The sequence below is a fragment of the Equus quagga genome, chromosome 9, assembly GCF_021613505.1.
Source record: "Equus quagga isolate Etosha38 chromosome 9, UCLA_HA_Equagga_1.0, whole genome shotgun sequence".
In the NCBI taxonomy this organism is placed as follows: Eukaryota; Metazoa; Chordata; class Mammalia; order Perissodactyla; family Equidae; genus Equus; species Equus quagga.
Genome location: NC_060275.1, coordinates 37,605,694 through 37,622,246, shown reverse-complemented (window position 1 = coordinate 37,622,246; position 16,553 = coordinate 37,605,694). Strand labels below are relative to the sequence as shown.

Here is a 16,553-nt window from a genome sequence, read left to right as displayed (position 1 = left end):
CCTGTGTTTCTTTTCCTGTGTGCTTTATCCTACCCATTTAATACTGCAATTTCTTATGCTGGGTTTCTTAGATTTTTCCTTATCTATGATTTGTGACTCTGTTCTGTACTTTATTTTAGTGTCTACCTTGAAGTTTGTATTTAGAATGTCGTGTATAATATAGTCTATTCTCTGGTGGTCTCTTACCTACTTGACCAATACTGATTTAGACCCTTTGCTCTTCCCCTCCTAAATAATTATTTTCATTTTTTATTCCAACTCGTCTTATTAATTTGTAGTTAGAGTGCTAAGATCGTCCTTGTTTTGGTAGTTTCCTTACTTTTACCCTAATGCTATAGTTGAATATTTGCTATCCTGTTCTGGTTCTATCCATTGGTCTCCCTAGTCTGTGGATTGTGTCCCCTTTCTCCCTTTTTTCTTTTTTCAAGTATGAGAGCCTTCTTGAGGATTTCTTGTAATGGAGGGCTTTTAGTTACAAATTTCCTTAACTTTTGTTTGTCTGGAAAAGATTTAATTTCTCCCTCATATCTGAAGGAAATTCTTGCTGGATAGAGTATTCTTGGCTGAAGGTTTTTATCCTTTAAAGTTTTGAATATATCACTCCATTCTCTCCTAGCTTGTAGGGTTTCTGTAGAGAAATCCACTGACCGTCTGATAGGGGCTCCTTTATAGGTTATTCTCTTTTTTTTCCTTACTTCCCTGAGTATTCTCTCCTTGTCATTCCTATTTGCCAACTTTACTACTATGTGCCTTGCGGTAGGTCTTTTTACATTGACAAATCTAGGAGATCTAAAACCCTCCTCTACACACATTTCTCCGTTGATCCCTAGATTTGGGAAGTTCTCTTCAATAATTTCATTAAGCACACTTTCTGCTCCATTTTCCTTTTCCATATTCTCGGGAATTCCTATGATCCTTATGTTCTTACTCCTCATTGAATCCATTATCTCTCAGAGATTTTCCTCATTTTTTTAAATTCTTAATTCTCTTTCTTCCTCTGTCTGGCGCCATTCAGCCTGTCTGTCCTCGATGATGCTAATTTTCTCCTCTATGTTGTCTACATGGGCATTCAGGGAATCTGTATTCTGTTTTATCTGGTCCATTGTGTTTTTCATCTCAAGTAATTCTGTTTGATTCTTCTTTATGATTTCAATCTCTTTTGTGAAGTAACTCCAGAACTCGGCTTGTTTCTCTATCTTTCTCTCTACCTCATTGAGTTTTTTTATTATAACTGCTCTGAATTCATTATCACTTAGTTTAACTAATTCCAAGTCCTCAGGACTTAATTCTGTGTTTTTATTGTTTTCCTTCTGGTCTGGGGCTTTTATAAATTGCTGGATGGTAGAGGAGCGGTTTTTCTCATGGTGGTAGAATTCAGTTGCAGTTACAGCCTGTCGCCACTAGATGGGGGTTGAGAGCGGCATGTAAGCTCTCCACCTTGGGGCAAGATGGCTGCGCCCACTGGCTTTGCCGGGGGTGAGGGGCTGTTACTCGCATGCACCGGTCTGGGTTCAGATCAGTTCTGTTCTCTGGTCTCCCAAGGCCCTTGATTTGTGGGGTCCCCGCAGACAGAAGCTTTCCCCCCGTCAGCGGGTCTCCACTGAATCAGCGGCAGGAGTCCTGGATGATCCCCTGGTCTCGTGGCCCCTCCCCCGCTCCTTCCCGACCCCCACCGCAGCGATTGCAGACTCTAGGGGAGGGAGCGATGTTCTCTCCTACCGTTCCAGCGCCTCCAAAGGTGTAAGCAAGATTATGATCTCCACCTTCTTGGTATTGTAGGTCTCTAACGAGCTGGCATTATGTTTATTCTCTGAAATTCAGTTCTTCCAATCTTTTGTTGTATTTTGGAGGGGAGAGAATCCCAGGTCAGCTCACCCTGCCATTTTGCTCCGCCCACTTCACACTATCTTTTCTTCTAGAAGTTTCATGGTTTCAGGTCTTACATTCAAGTCTTTAATCTGTTTTGAGTTAATTTTTGTGTATGGTGTAAGATAATGGTCTACTTTCATTCTTCTGCATATGGCTGTCCAGTTATCCCACCATTTACTGAAGAGAATTTCCCTTTTCCATTGTATGTTCTTGGCTCCCTTGTTGAAATTTAGATGTCCGTAGATGCGTGGGTTTATTTCTGGGCTCTCAGTTCTGTTCCATTGATCTGTGTGTCTGTTTTTGTGCCAGGACCATGCTGCTTTGATTGCTATAGCTTTGTAGTATATTTTGAAATCAGGGAGTGTGATACTTCCAGCTTTGTTCTTTTTTCTCTGGATTCCTTTGGCTATTAGGGATTTTTTGTTGTTCCATACAAATTTTGGGATTCTTTGTTCTATTTCTGCAAAAAGTGTTGTTGGAACTTTGATAGGGATTGCATTGAATCTGTAGATTGCTTTAGGGACTATGGACATTTTAACTATGTTAATTCTTCCAATCCAAGAGCATGGACTATCTTTCCACTTCTTTGTGTCTTCTTGACAATGTTTTATAGTTTTCAGTGTACAGGTCTTTCACCTCTTTGGTTAAGTTTATTCCTTAAAAAAAGAAAAGGAAGTTTCATTCTTTTTGTTTCAGTTGTAAATGAGATTGTATTCTTAATTTCTCTTTCTGCTACTTCATTGTTAGTGTATAGAAATGCAACTGACTTTTGTATGTTCATTTTGTATCCTACAACTTTACCATATTCATTTATTATTTCTAAAAGTTTTTTTGTGGATTTTTTAGGGCTTTCTATATATAAAAGTATGTCATCTGAAAATAGTGATAGTTGCACTTAGTTCTTTCCAATTTGGATCCCTTTTATTTCTTTTTCTTGCCTGGTTGCTCTGGCTAGGACTTCCAATACTATGTTAAATAAGAGTGGGGAAAGTGGGCATCCTTGTCTGATTCCTGTTCTTAGAGGGATAGCGTTCAGTTTTTCTCCATTAAGAATGATATTAACTGTAGTTTGTCATATATGGCCTTTATTATATTGAGGTACTTTCCTTCCCTACCCATTTTATTCAGGGTTTTTATCATAAATGGATGTTGTATCTTGTCAAATGCTGTCTCCGCATCTATTGAGATGATCATGTGATTTTTATTCTTCATTTTTAATGTTAATATGGTGTATCACATTGATTGATTGTGGATGTTGAGCCATCCCTGCATCCCTGGAATAAATCCCACTTGATCATGGTGTATGATCTTTTTAATGTATTGTTGTATTCAATTCTCTAGTGTGTTGTTGAGGATTTTTGTATATTGGCCTGTAATTTTCTTTTTTTGTGTTGTCTTTGTCTGGCTTTGGTATCAGGGGAATGTTGGCTTTGTAGAATGAGTTAGGAAGCTTCCCCTCCTCTTCAATTTTTTGAAAGAGTTTGAGAAGAAAATATATTAAGTTTTCTTTGAATGTTTGCTAGAATTCACCAGGGAAGCCATCTGGTCCTGGACTTTTATTTTTTGGGGAGGTTTTTAATTGCTGTTTCAATCTCCTTATTGGTGATTGGTCTGTTCAAATTCTAATTTTTTCTTGATTCAGTTTTGGAAGGTTGTCTAATTCTAAGAATTTGTCCACTTCTTCTAGATTATCCAATTTGTTGGTGCAGAGCTTTTCATTATATTCTTTTATAATCTTTTGTATTTCTGAGGTGTCTGTTGTAACTTCTCTTTTATTTCTGATTTTATTTATTTGAGTTTTCTCTCTTTTTTTCGTGGTAAGTCTAGCAAAATGCTTGTCAATTTTGTTTCTCTCTTCAAAGAACCAGCTTTTAGTTTCATTGATTTTTTCTATTGCTTTTTTAGTCTCTATTTCATTTCTTCTTTTTTTTTAAAAAATTTCTTTTTCTATTTCCTTTATTTCTGCTCTGATTTTTATTATTTCCTTCCTTCTACTGATTTTAGGCTTTTTTTGTTCTTCTTTTTCCACTTCCTTTAGGTATGCTGTTAGATTGTTTATTTGAGATTTTTCTTCTTTGTTGAGGAAGGCTGTATTGCTATAAACTTCCCTCTTAGAATTGCTTTTGTTGTATCCCAAAAATTTTGGCATGTTGTATTTTCATTTTCATTTGTCTCCAGGTATTTTTTGATTTCTCCTTTGATTTCTTTGTTGACTCAATAATTGTTCAGTAGCATTTTGTTTAATGTCCACATATTTGTGGCTTTTCTGGTTTTCTTCCTGTAGTTGATTTCTAGTTTCATACTGTTGTGGTCGGAAAAGATGCTTGGTATTATTTCAGTCTTCTTAAATTTATTGAGACTTGTTTTTGGCCTAATATGCAACCAATCCTGGAGAATGTTCCATGTGCATTTGAAAAGAATGCATATTCTGTGGTTTTTGGATGGAATGTTCTGTATATATCTACTAAGTCCAATTGGTCTAATGCATCATTTAAGGCCAATATTTCCGTATTGAACTTCTGTTTGGATGATTTATCCATTGGTGTAAATGGAGTGTTAAAGTCCCCTACTATTATTGTGTTGCTGTCTATTTATCTTTTTACATCTGTTAATAATTGCTTTATATATTTATGTGTTCCTATGTTGGGTGCATAGATATTTACAAGTGTTATATTCTCTTGTTGGACTGTTCCTTTTATCATTATGTAGTGCCTTTCTTTATCTCTTGTTACAGTTTTTGTTTTAAAGTCTATTTTGTCTGATATATGTATTACTATCCCAGCTTTATTTTCATTGCCATTTGCATGCAGTATCTTTTCCCATCCCTTCACTTTCAGTTTGTGAGTATCTTTAGGTCTGAAGTGTGTTTCTTGTTTGCAGCATATATATGGGTCTTGTTTTTTATCCAGTCGGCCACTCCACACCTTTTGATTGGACCATTTAGACCTTTGACATTTAAAGTAGCTATTGATAAGAATGCACTTATTGCCATTTTGTTGCTTTTTTTGAGGTTTTAGTAGTTCTTCTCTGTTCCTTTGTTCTCTTGCTCTCTTCCCTTGTGGTTTTATGGCTTTCTTTAGTATTATGTTTAGGTTACTTTCTCTTAATTTTTTGTGTATTTATTATAGGTTTCTGGTTTCTGATTATCATGAGCTTCATATATAATAACCTATGTATATAGCAAACTATACTAAGTTGATGGTCTCTTCAGTTTGACCTCTTGCTAAAAGCTGTACTCTTTTACTCCCCTCCTCCCACATTTTTGTTTTTGATATCATATCTAACCTCTTTGTGTGTGTGTGTCTCTATTACCCTCTTATCATGGAAATAGATAATTTCTGTTCTTTTGTCTTTTGACCTTCATATTAGCTTCATAGGTGGTTGATCTGTTACTTTTATCGTATATTTACCTTTACCAGTGATGTTATTCCTTTTTTTAAAAAATGATTTTCTTGGGCTGGCCCTGTGACCAAGTTGTTAAGTTCGTGCACTCTGCTTCAGTGGCCCAGGGTTTCACCAGTTCGGATTCTGGGTGTGGACATGGCACTGCTCATTAGGTCATGTTGAGGCAGCATCCCACATGTCGCAACTAGAGGAACCCACAACTAAAAAATATACAACTATGTACTGGGGGGATTTGGGGAGAAAAACCAGGAAAAAAAAAAGATTGGCAACAGTTGTTAGCTCAGGTGGCAATATTAAAAAAAAAATTAAAAAAAAAAAAAGATTTTCTTATTCCTATTTGTGGTCTTCTCTTTTCCACTTAAATAAGTCCCTTTAGCATTTTTTGTAAAGCTGGTTTCTTGGTGATACACTCCTTTAGTTTTAGCTTGTCTGGGAAACTATCTCTCTTTCCGTTCTGAATGGTAACCTTGCTGGGTAGAGTATTCTTGGCTGTAGGTTTTTTCCTTTCAGTGCTTTAAATATATCGTGCCACTACCTTCCAACCTGTAGGGTTTCTGCTGAGAAATCAGCTGATAGCCTTATGGGGTTTCCTTTGTATGTCACTTGTTGCCTTTCTCTTGTGGCTTTTAGGATTTTCTCTTTATCTTTAATTCTTGACATTTTAATTATAATGTGTCTTGGTGTGGGTATCTCTGGGTTTATCTTGTTTGGTGCTCTCTGTGCTTCCTGTACCTGGATGTCTGTCTCCTTCCTTAGGTTAAGGAAAGTTTTCAGCTATTATTTCTTCAAATAGATTTTCTGTCCCTTTTTTTTCCTTCTTCTCCTCAAAGCCCCCCAGTACATAGTTGTATATTCTAGTTGTAGGTCCTTCTGGTTATGCTATGTGGGATACTGCCTCAGCATGGCTTGATGAGTGGTGCTATGTCTGTGCCCAGGATCCAAACCAGTAAAACCCTGGGCTGCCAAAGTGAAGCGTGTGAACTTAACCACTTGGACATGAGACTGGCCCTTTCTCTGCCCCTTTGTCTCTCTCTTCTCCTTCTGGGAAGCCTATAACATGGATGTAAGCGTGCTTGATGTTGTCCCAGAGGTCCCTTAGACGTCCTCGTTCTTTTTAATTCTTTTTTCTTTTATCTGTTCAGCTTGGGTGATTTCCTCTAGTCTTTCATTCAGCTCACTGATCTGTTCTTCTGTATCATCTACTCTGCTACTGAGTTCCTCTAGATAATTTTTCACTTCCGGTATGGTATTCTTCATTTCTGATTGGTTGTTTTATATAGTTTCCAATTCTTCATTGAAGTTCTCACTGAGTTCATCCATTCTTCTCCCAAGATCAGTGAGCATCCTTATGACTATTTGTTTGAACTCTTTGTCAGAAACAGAACTACTTCTGTTTCATTTAGTTCTTTTTCTGGGGTTTTGTCATGTTTCCTCACTTGGAATGTATTCCTTTGTCTCCTCATTTTTCCTCTTTCTCTGTGCTTATATCTATGAATTAGGTAGGTCAGCCACATCTCCCGATCTTGGAAAGGTGGCCTTACATAAGAGATCCCTTATGAGGCCCAGCAGTGTGCTTCCCTCTTGTCACCAGTTCCAAATGTTCTGGGAGTGACCCCTGTGTGGGCTACATGTGTCCTTCTGTTATGGCAGGGTTGTTCTTGCTTTAGGTGCCCAGGGAGGTTACGCTGTCCCCCTGGCTGCCTGGTTGTGTTGCTCAGTTATTTGTGGCTGCTATGGTCCTTTCAGTCACTTTATGGTGCCCCAGCACCATTGGCTGAAAGGTCTAATAGCACATTCCTGTTGCAGCCTTTCTGTTAAGTGACTAGGCCCCCAGTATGGCTGGTTGCTATAGCAGCTTACAATTGCTCTGGGCCTCTGGCCTGCAAGGCTGTTGTCAGTCCTCTCAGGGTTGCAGTGAGTGGGGCTGGCCCCAGGCATGGGAGCACCCAATTGTTTCAGGCTTTGGAAGGTGGGGCTCATACCCTATGTGGCTTTTTGAGAAGCACAAGTCTGCTGCAGCTGTCAGGCCTCACCGTCCACAGGGCCACACACTCCATCAACACAGTCCTGCCCCATGCGTGCACCCTGACCCACTGAAGTGGACCCAGCTGCCCCCCTTCGGGGGACCCACACATGCCACCAATGCAGGTCCACCCCTTGAGCGTGTCCTTCCCTGCCAGGGTGGACCCACTTGCCTGGTTGCAGAGGTTCTAGGCACCCCACCTACATGGGCCCACAAGTTGTCCGAGGGCTTGCTGTTGGGTGGGGCCAGTCCCTAGGGTGGGCTGCCTGCACTGGCTGAGCTGGATTAAATTGGTGCTTTAGTGGGTGGGGCGTCTGCCAGGGTCTCTATCAGCATGCCTACACTAGGTCATAATAATGGCTTTTGCCAATGTCTCAGTCCCTGGAAAGGTCTCACCTCTCACTGAGATGTGTCTGGAGCTTACCAGGTGAGTCTCTTTTCACCAAAGGACTGTGTACCTTTCTGCTGATTTTAGGTTGCTTTCTGAAATGAGTGAATTTGTGTGTAGGCCCTTTAAGAGCAGGCTTTTCTTCCCTATGTCTGATAGCTTATCTGGCGGTATTCCTCATTGTAGTTAATAGCCAGCAAGGCCAGGTATCATGACACTTGTCCTGCTTATGCTGAATCCAAAAGCTGCTTATTGTGGTAATGCTCACCTGCTCAGATCCCTCACTCCTCCAGGGAGGGCTTTGTACCTTAAGGTTGTTCCCGGCCTGCTATGAAGTGCTCTGGCTCAAGGGTGGGTTTTTTCTCTCCAGAAAGGAATTTCTGCCTCTTTCATCTCGGTCAGCACTGTCCCTTATTGTCGGGGTTCTTTTTATCCAGTTTTCAGTTCTCTCTTAGGGATAATTGTTACACAAATAGTTGTAAGTTTGTTGTGTCCATGGGAAGAGGTGAGCCCAGAGTCCGCCTACACTGCCATCTTGACACCATCCCCCCAGAAGTTTCTTTTTATTTTGAATAATCTCAGTTTCTTTTAGTCCAAGCTTGCTGTGATTTCATCAATATAACTATCTTTAAAACTTTGGACTTTCTGTATGTCTTATTGGAGTTTACTCCATGTTCCAAATGCTACCTCCATAATTCTTTTTCATTTGGGCCTGTCAGGCTGCTATGGCACAACACTCTTAAGATTCTTAGAGGCCCTTTTGTCTAAATGAGAGGATTTACTAAGCATTGCATTATATCTCTCTGAGGTCTTGACAAAGGATCTTAGAGCCACATTTTTGGGTTGATCTTTACCAAGGTCATTTGCTAGCTGGACAGACTGGGGATGAGAAATTGTTTTGTTTTACAACCCAGGAAGTCTTAGTCCCTCTATATTTCCTCTAAATTCTGCTTGCAAACAAATACCTTATTATATGCAGCTAGAAGCACTTAAAAGATGCTTTCAACATACTGTCTAAAGATCTCCTTAGCCAAGACCCCAAGTGCATTAGATACATTTTCTATCTTCCAAATTACTATAGGCATTTGTTTTGCCAATTGTTTCATTGCTACATAACACAGGTAACCACATTCCCAGGCTTCAGTAGCAATTTTCTTAGCACTTTTCCTAGGCTAGACCTGGCATCTTCACATGGTAGTCTCAGGTCAACATTCTAAGAGGGTGAGAACAAATGCTGTAAGGCTTCTTGATGCCTAGTTTTAGAAGTCACACAATGCCATTTCCAACATATTCTATTTGTCAAAGCAAGTCACAAAGTGATGCCCATTCAACGAGCGGGGAAATAGACTCCACCTTTTGATGCTCTGGAGAAGTGGTAAAGTCATATTGCAAAATGGCGAGAATAAAAGGGGTGGGAATAATTACTGTGGCCATCTTTGCCCACAAAACTACCACACCAAAGCTAGTGTGAGATAGAGAATAACATACTTTCAGACATAAAATTTCTCAAAAATTTATCTTTTCTCAGGAAGCTACTGGGGCATGTATTTATAAAAATTGAGAGTGTAAAGCAAGAAAGAATAAGACAAGTGATCTGGGAATCAACGGCTCCCACAGAAGACAGAAACCAAGGAAATCTCCCGGAGGATAGGCCTGAGAGAGCCATATTCCAAATTGAAGAAAGAGGATGGAAGACTCCCAGAGGAATGTCTCCAAGAAGGATGTCTTGGTGGAAAATATAGCACTGATCAACTATTTGACAGTAGTGAGAGAGGAATTTTCAGAGCTGTGGCAGGATGTGAAAAGATCTAACCAGTTGTTTAAGAAAAAAATACATAACTGAAAAAAAAAATGGAGGCAGATATTAACTTCAGGAAAAACAAAAAGTTGCACAAGAAAGGCCATGTAATCATGTGCGATACTTGGGACAAAAGTAAACGATATTAACACAATCATCATTTAAAAATCACTGAATAAGAATTTAACTAAAATTGTGATAAAACTATACTGGGAAGATAGGGAAAGGGAAGTGGTCTGCAGTGAAGCTAAAATCCTTATATAGCATGAAGGAAAATTAGTGTATTGCCTAAAATCCACAGCTCAAAGCATAAGTGTGTACTTAGATTATTTAGAAATGAGTGCCTCTCGGAAGTGAGGTGGAGTGGGGGTTGTAAAATAGGGGGCTGATTTTCCTCTTATTAGTTTTTATTACTCTTGACCTTTTAAACTAAGAGAAAGTATAATGTTACTAAAAAAGAATGATTTCAAAAAATAGGTTAAAAAAACACATTGGCTGTTAATCAGAGAAAAAAATTATTGCTAACAGCAGTTTCAAGGGAGTTGTCAGGGTAAAAATCCTTAAAACAGAATTAAGGATAACCTATGTGATTAAAAATTTTAAACGTTGCATTTTAGATGCCAGTCACTATTTGAAGTCTTAAGACCAAAATTGAGTAAGGCAAATTCCAAGTCCGAAAGTCTTATAGTTTAGTAGGGTAGGCATAGAGGTAAGCAAGTATTGACAATGCAACATGAAAAGTGGTACAATAGGGACGTGTAGAAAGTAATTTGAGACCAGAGAGGAAAGAGACAGAGACGATCCTCGTTTTGGGTGGAGTCGGAGATGGCTCTCTAGAAGAGTGGACCTTAGAAATGAGTGTTGATGGATAAGTGAGTTCTGCTGGCCAACTAGACAGGGAAGAACATTTCAAGTAGAGAAGTTCACCATGAAAAATCTAAGCACGTTTGAGAAAGGGTAATAAGTTCAGCGTGGCTTGAAACAGGGTGTGAAGTGGGGGATTGACCAGAAATGAGCCTGGAGTGCTAGACTGGGGCAGATCTTAGAGGGCCTTGTGAATCATGCTAAGGGAGTTGGCATGTAAGGATTTTACCCTAAGATGTGACACACCAAATGCACATCTTAGCATGATCAGAGGCTCTGGGGAAGCCAGTGGGGGAATAAATGCAGGATGCGAGACTAGGGAAGGGAGACTCATTAGAAGCCTAGCATAGGAAGTGAGGGCTAGACAGGAGGAGAGAGTTGAGAAATATTTCAGAAGCTGATTCAGTGACAGGTCCTAGTGGCCAATCGAAAGACACAGGATTCAAAGATAACTCTGATGTTCACTCATTGATCAGATATTTATTGTGTACTTTTTCTGTGCTAGGCACTCTGCCAGGCACTGAGGTGTTTCGGGTTGAATAGAGCATGCTCCCTGCCCTAGAGGAGCTTTCATTTAGTGGAAACAGAGAATAAATGAGCAGTAAGTGTAGCTGTGATGCTTTATTCTCAAGAGGAGAAGGGAGCCCAGAGGTACTTGAGAAGAAGCTGCCAAAGAGGAAGAAGGCAAACCCAGAGTGCCTAGAACTATCGAGGCTGAGAGGAAGAGAGTTTGGGAAAGGAGTGGTCCATGGTGACAGATGCTGCCAAGCAAATGGGTAGCAGGGCTGAGGTGTCCCCTGGATGAGGCAGTTAGGATAGCATTAATGATCTCAGAACAGCAGAGAGGGTTGCTCACCAGATGTCTTAGGGTGTGGAGCAAAGAGATGGTGAAGATGCTGAAAGATGAATGTAGATTTCTCTTTCAGAAGCTGGTCAGGAAGTGAGGAAGAGATAAACCAGTGAGAGACTTCATAAAGATGTAGCTTTTAAGATGGAAAACCCTTGAGTATTTATTCTTATCAAGCCCAGCTGTTTAACTTGTGGAGCCCAGTACACAATGAAAATTCAAGGCCTCTTGTTAAAAACTTAGTGAGTCTTAAGACAGCAACAGCAGAGCATGAAACCGGTGTGGACCCTTTTAAGTGCAGGGCCCTGTGTGGCTGCACAGGGTGCACGCCAGGAAGCCAGCCCTGAATCTCAGGGGAAGGAGCCCAGGGAGGAAGCAAGAAGAGGACCGGATCAGTGACAGAGCCTGGCCTTAGAGCAATCGAGAAGGGCGGGACTCAGGCTCCAGATGGAGGTAGAGTCTTGAGCATGAGGAAAAACAGGTCTTTGGTCATCTCCTGAGATGAAGGAGATGGAGGATGGAGATGGAAGATGGACAGGAGGCGGTGCTGGAAGGGGAGGACTTCCTGCCAGAGAGATGATTTTCTTCATGGAATAATCTGTAGGTAGAAGAAAGCGGCAGAAGTTTACGGCAATATGAGGAGAGCGGGAGACCACAGGAGCGCTGGGAACCTGGGGGGCGGGAAATGGGTCAGTGGGAGTGGCCCCACGGCCAGCAGGCACTTGGGAGATGGGGCTGGAGCAAGCCAGGGACCCGCTGGACGGGTGAGGCGCCTGAGATGATGGGCTGGGATTCATGCTGGGTCAGCAATAAGAAATGGGGTGGCCAGAAGGACTGGAGGGCTCTCTCACTGCCGAGGGAGTTGGCAATGAAAGTGGCAGGGTAGGAGGGAGGGCTCAAAGGAGTAGAATTTGCAGGTTTAGTGTTCTGGCCATGAGCTGATGGTGAAGTTGGTGTGGTGCCTGTCTAGAGGACTCATGCAAAGAGTTAAGCAGCAAAAGGGAAGAGAGCTAGTTCTGGTGGAATGAGCAGAAGCGTCATGCATCATTATTTTAAGACCAGGCATAACTGCGCATGTGTGACAGGGAGAGTCCATGGAGAGGGAAGGTTGAAGGCGCAGGTGAAGGGGCTAAGTATGGGGCAAGGGTTTCTCTCCCCTTGAAACCAGAATAAAGAGAGAGAGACACGTTATAGAGCCGCCTTGTGAAGACGTGGATGTTAAGAGCGATTGGGTATTATCCGTGCAAGCTCTAAGAGTCATGAGGAACCGCGAACCTGGCCATGTGCTGGGAATGGAGAGAACTGTGAATTCTTATTGGAAACGAAGGGGGTCGCCCGCGAGCAGCGAGGAGAGCGGTGGGAGGCAGACATGAGTCTCGCTGCTCTAGCAAGGCCAAGGCGGACAGGCTGCACTCCTTCTCTCCAAGTCCCTCGGTTATGCCGGGTCCCTAGCCCTCCGCCACTCCTCCGCAATTCGGTGACCTCCCCAGAAGCGGCCTCCGCTGCCCCACAAAGTCCAGTTAGGGCTTTCGGAGACCCAACTGGTCAAGAGGCCACAGTGATGCGGAGGGTCAACGAGCACCCGTCAGGCGGCCTAGGTGCCAGGCCCCGCACTGGGGTCCCGAAGCGGAGCCTCGCAGCCCCCCAGGCCTCTCGCCTGCCGTTCCCTGGCTTTATGTCCTAAGAAATCTGCCTGGGTTCCCCAGCTCGCTGTCCTCCTTCTTAGCTTCCTCCTCATCAAGGCAAACCTCCCCCGTCACCCTCGCCTGGGCTCCAGGTGGTTGCCACCGCCCCGCTTGCTGCCAGGGGCTGACTCCCTCGCCTTCTGGTGCCGAGCTGGGGTTTTCCGAATCCGGGCGGTAGGAGCCCAGGCGCAGCCGTCTTCATCTGGAAATAGTTAAGCCCTCTCCCGGATGGGAGAGAAGCCAGAGAACGGCCATGTCCCCGCTCCGTCATCGCCCCCTCCCGACCCCCCCCCCCCCCCCCCGGGTTCCCGGAGCTCCGAGGGGTGAAGCTGGGCCAGGTCTTCCCTGGCCGCGGGGCGCACGTGCAGCCGGCGGCCCAAGCGGCTGCCCAGGTCTGCCTGCCGGGGGTCCCCGCCCGGCTGCCACCGCCAGCGGGTTTGGCGCAGGGCTGCGGATGCCGCGTGAGCCGATCTCCCTTTCCCGTTCCCGGCGGCGGGTCCCGTCGATCCGGGCAGCCGCGCCAGGCGCAAGGGGGACGGAGGCGGGAGGAGCCGGAGACTGAGGGGAAGGAGGTGGCCCGGCGGCCCCGCCCCCGCCCCGCCCCCCGCGGCCGGAGCCCGGGCTGCAGCCGGGCGCGCCGGAGCCTGAGAGCCCGCGAGCCAGCGAGCGGCGGCCGCGGCCTCCTCTGCTCGCGCTGTGACCCCGGCGTCCCGGTCCGCGGCCCCGCTGGTCCCGGGGCCCGCGCCCCGCCGGGGCAGGGATGCATCATGGCCACGCTGGCTTGCCGGGTGCAGTTCTTGGACGACACGGACCCTTTCAACAGCACCAACTTCCCCGAGCCCAGCCGGCCGCCGCTGTTCACGTTCCGCGAGGACCTCGCGCTCGGCACCCAGCTGGCCGGGGTCCACCGGCTGCTGCGGGCGCCGCACAAGGTACGGCTCGGCGGGGTGGGCTGGGCCCCCTGGACGCAGCCCCCGCAGCGGGGCTCGCCGGGGTCGGGGCGCCACGGGCCGGCTGGGCTGGGCGCGGCCCCCGGGGACAAGCGCCCAAGGACAGACCTCCCCCCTACCCCTTAGGCAGAGGGGCCCCGGGCACCCGCTGGCTGGCGCGGGATCTCCTGTGCCCGCGAGGAGGACAGCCCTGCGCTCCGGCCACGAGCCTGGAGCAGGCGGAGCCGAGCAGGTGCCGCGCCGGCCGGAGGCGGGATGGAGAAGGTTCCCCGGCGCCGCGCCGTTAGCTCGGCCGGGTGGGCGGGGTGGGGCTCGGACGTGGGCGGTCGGCCCCGGCACCCGCGCGGGACGCAGAACGAACCGGGGCGCCGGGGGACTCAGGTCCCTCGCAGGAGAGCTCTGAGCTACGTCCGGGACAAAACCTCTCAGGCCTCTGGGGCCGCTACGGGCGGCCGCGCGACCCTCGCCACAAAGCACGGTTCCCAGGGACACCTCCTCCTCCTCCCCGGGGGGGCACAGCCGAGGACGCCCACCTCGCCCTGCGGTGGCGCTCGGAATAGCCCCCTTTTCATAGGAGAAGCAGGTGGCCTTGGGAACCTTGGAGGAGCAGTCGCTGTGGGAGGAGGGGCGGGGGCGCAGAGGGGCGGCGCGCGCACAAAGCCTGTGCCTTGCAGCCCGAAATGAGTGTCCCCTGGGAAGAATGGCTTCTCCGTACACCCGATGGAGGTTTTTTCTTTTCTTTTTAACCCTTTGCAGGAGGACAGGCATCTTGCAAAGTGTGGGTTGCAAAGAGCTGAGCATTGAAAGCTAACCGTTTAGTTACCCAGGAGAACGCTTCCTCCCACTTAAACAGATTTACTGCACCTTGGAGACTTGCCTCCCCGGTACATTTTCTGTTTAGGGTTCATATCGAAGCTTGGAGATGATTTATTCTTTGAGGATCAACGTTGATGAATATTTGGAAGAGATAACCCTTGATGCCAAAAAGAAGAAAATAGAATTTGAAAAATTCTTTAGATTTCTGTATGATGTTCACCTGCCTTGGAAGTAGAGGGGGAGGTTGTATGTAGAAACCGGTGGGCTGTGGCAGTGGTATTTCTCTCCCTCTGTTAGTAGTATATCAGTGGCCCCCCCCCCCCCCCCCCCACTTAGTAACCTGTTTTCAAGAATGAGGAATGGGTCAGTTCTGTGTCATTCTCTCTGTGTTCGTGACGGCTGGGTAGTACAGTCACTGATTGTGGAAACCTCTCTGGCGGTAAAAGCCTGTTGGATTGGGAGATGGAGGGATAGAATGATATAGTGTAGATTCAGCTTATCAGAATTACTTTTGTAAATTATTTGGTTCTTCTCAATCAGTGGACTCAGTTAAAAGTTTTCGAAGGGCTTCTTCAGCATCATAATATTCCATTCATTATGGTCTCTGATTACAGGGATCTTTTGTGGAAACCAGAGAAGACTCATAATTGTGGCTCTATGACCTTGAAGTGGTTTCCTTGGATTTCAAACCCTATATACGTAGGATGACCTTTCAAGCTGGAAGCTGAAGTACGTTTTTATGTTTCCGTGGAATAGCACCATAGTCTTGATCCAGTGTTCCTGGTCTGGTAGGAGGAAATCCTCATGATCCCACTGCGCCACCCCCCTCCTCCTCCCCCAGCCAGCACAGCAGGTACACTGGCTCATAGAAGTTTCTGAGGTGTCCCTTGTGGAATAAACAAACCAGAGGATATCTCACAGAGACCCTTGACCCCTCCTCTTGCAGGCCAGCCAGACTTAGTCTCACAATCTTTTGCCCAAAGACCGTTGCAGTATATTTGGATGTTTGGCATTGTTTTTCACATCTCGAGCTGAGTGAGTAGCTGATTTTATTAGGCAGGTTCTGTAAAGCAGAATTCAGGGTATTGGTGTACCTAGGTGCACATTTATATTTTACTATGCTGATTAATTTCCATCAGGGAATCTATCACAGGATCCACCTGTGATAGAAAGAGCTAGGGAGGGGCTGGCCCTGTGGCCCAGTGGTTAAAGTTCCGCATGCTCTGCTTCGGCAGCCTGGGTTCTCAGGTTCAGATCCTGGGTGTGCACCTACTCTACTCATCAACCATGCTGTGGCAATGACCCACATGCAAAACAGAGGAAGATTGGCACAGATGTTAGCTTAGGGCGAATCTTCCTCAAGCAAAAAAAAAAAAAAAAAATAGAGCTAATGAGTTTTGAGCAGTTGGCATTTAGGTGTGTGCTCTACCTGGGATGTCAGTGCATAATCTCATTTAACACTACACAGCTCTGTGAGGCAGAGACTTTTACTATCCCTGTTTTACGGATGAGGAAACTGAGGCAGAGAACCCTTAAGTAACCTACTTTCTCTGCTAGGAGTGGAGAGCTGAGATTCAAACAAGGCCTGTGTGACTCAGTTCTCCAGTGCTGTTCTGTTCGCTGGACCAGCTGTGTGGCTGTGGGCAGAAGCAGCACCTCCTGGGCCTTCCATTCCATTAACTTGGGGAGTTCACCAAATCACCTTTGTGTGCCAGGAGCTTTTGGGCCTGGGGCAGGTGAATGATGCAAGCGTGAGTAAGAGCCTTGAAGCAGAATTCCTGGCCTGGTAGAGTTCACCAGTTGGAACAGATAGTTACCAACTCTGCTGTGAATTAGCTAATGGTGAGGGAGTGGGCAAGCTGTCACCCCAGGCATCTGTCATGGGTAAGGCTTCTAGGACCATGGGGA

At 45.5% G+C, this 16,553-nt stretch overlaps 1 protein-coding gene across 14 annotated transcripts in view; it reads left to right on the top strand.

The window, feature by feature from the left end:
* Positions 1–13,510: 13,510 nt before the first annotated feature.
* The window catches only part of FHOD3 (formin homology 2 domain containing 3), a 456,138-nt gene continuing 453,095 nt past the window's right edge, over positions 13,511–16,553 (top strand). For all 14 annotated transcript variants that reach the window (XM_046671920.1, XM_046671919.1, XM_046671918.1 and 11 more), the window contains exon 1: positions 13,511–13,811. In XM_046671920.1, coding sequence (XP_046527876.1) covers positions 13,647–13,811 — 165 coding nt within the window. In that variant the 5' untranslated portion in view covers positions 13,511–13,646. The remainder of the gene's footprint in view (positions 13,812–16,553) is intronic.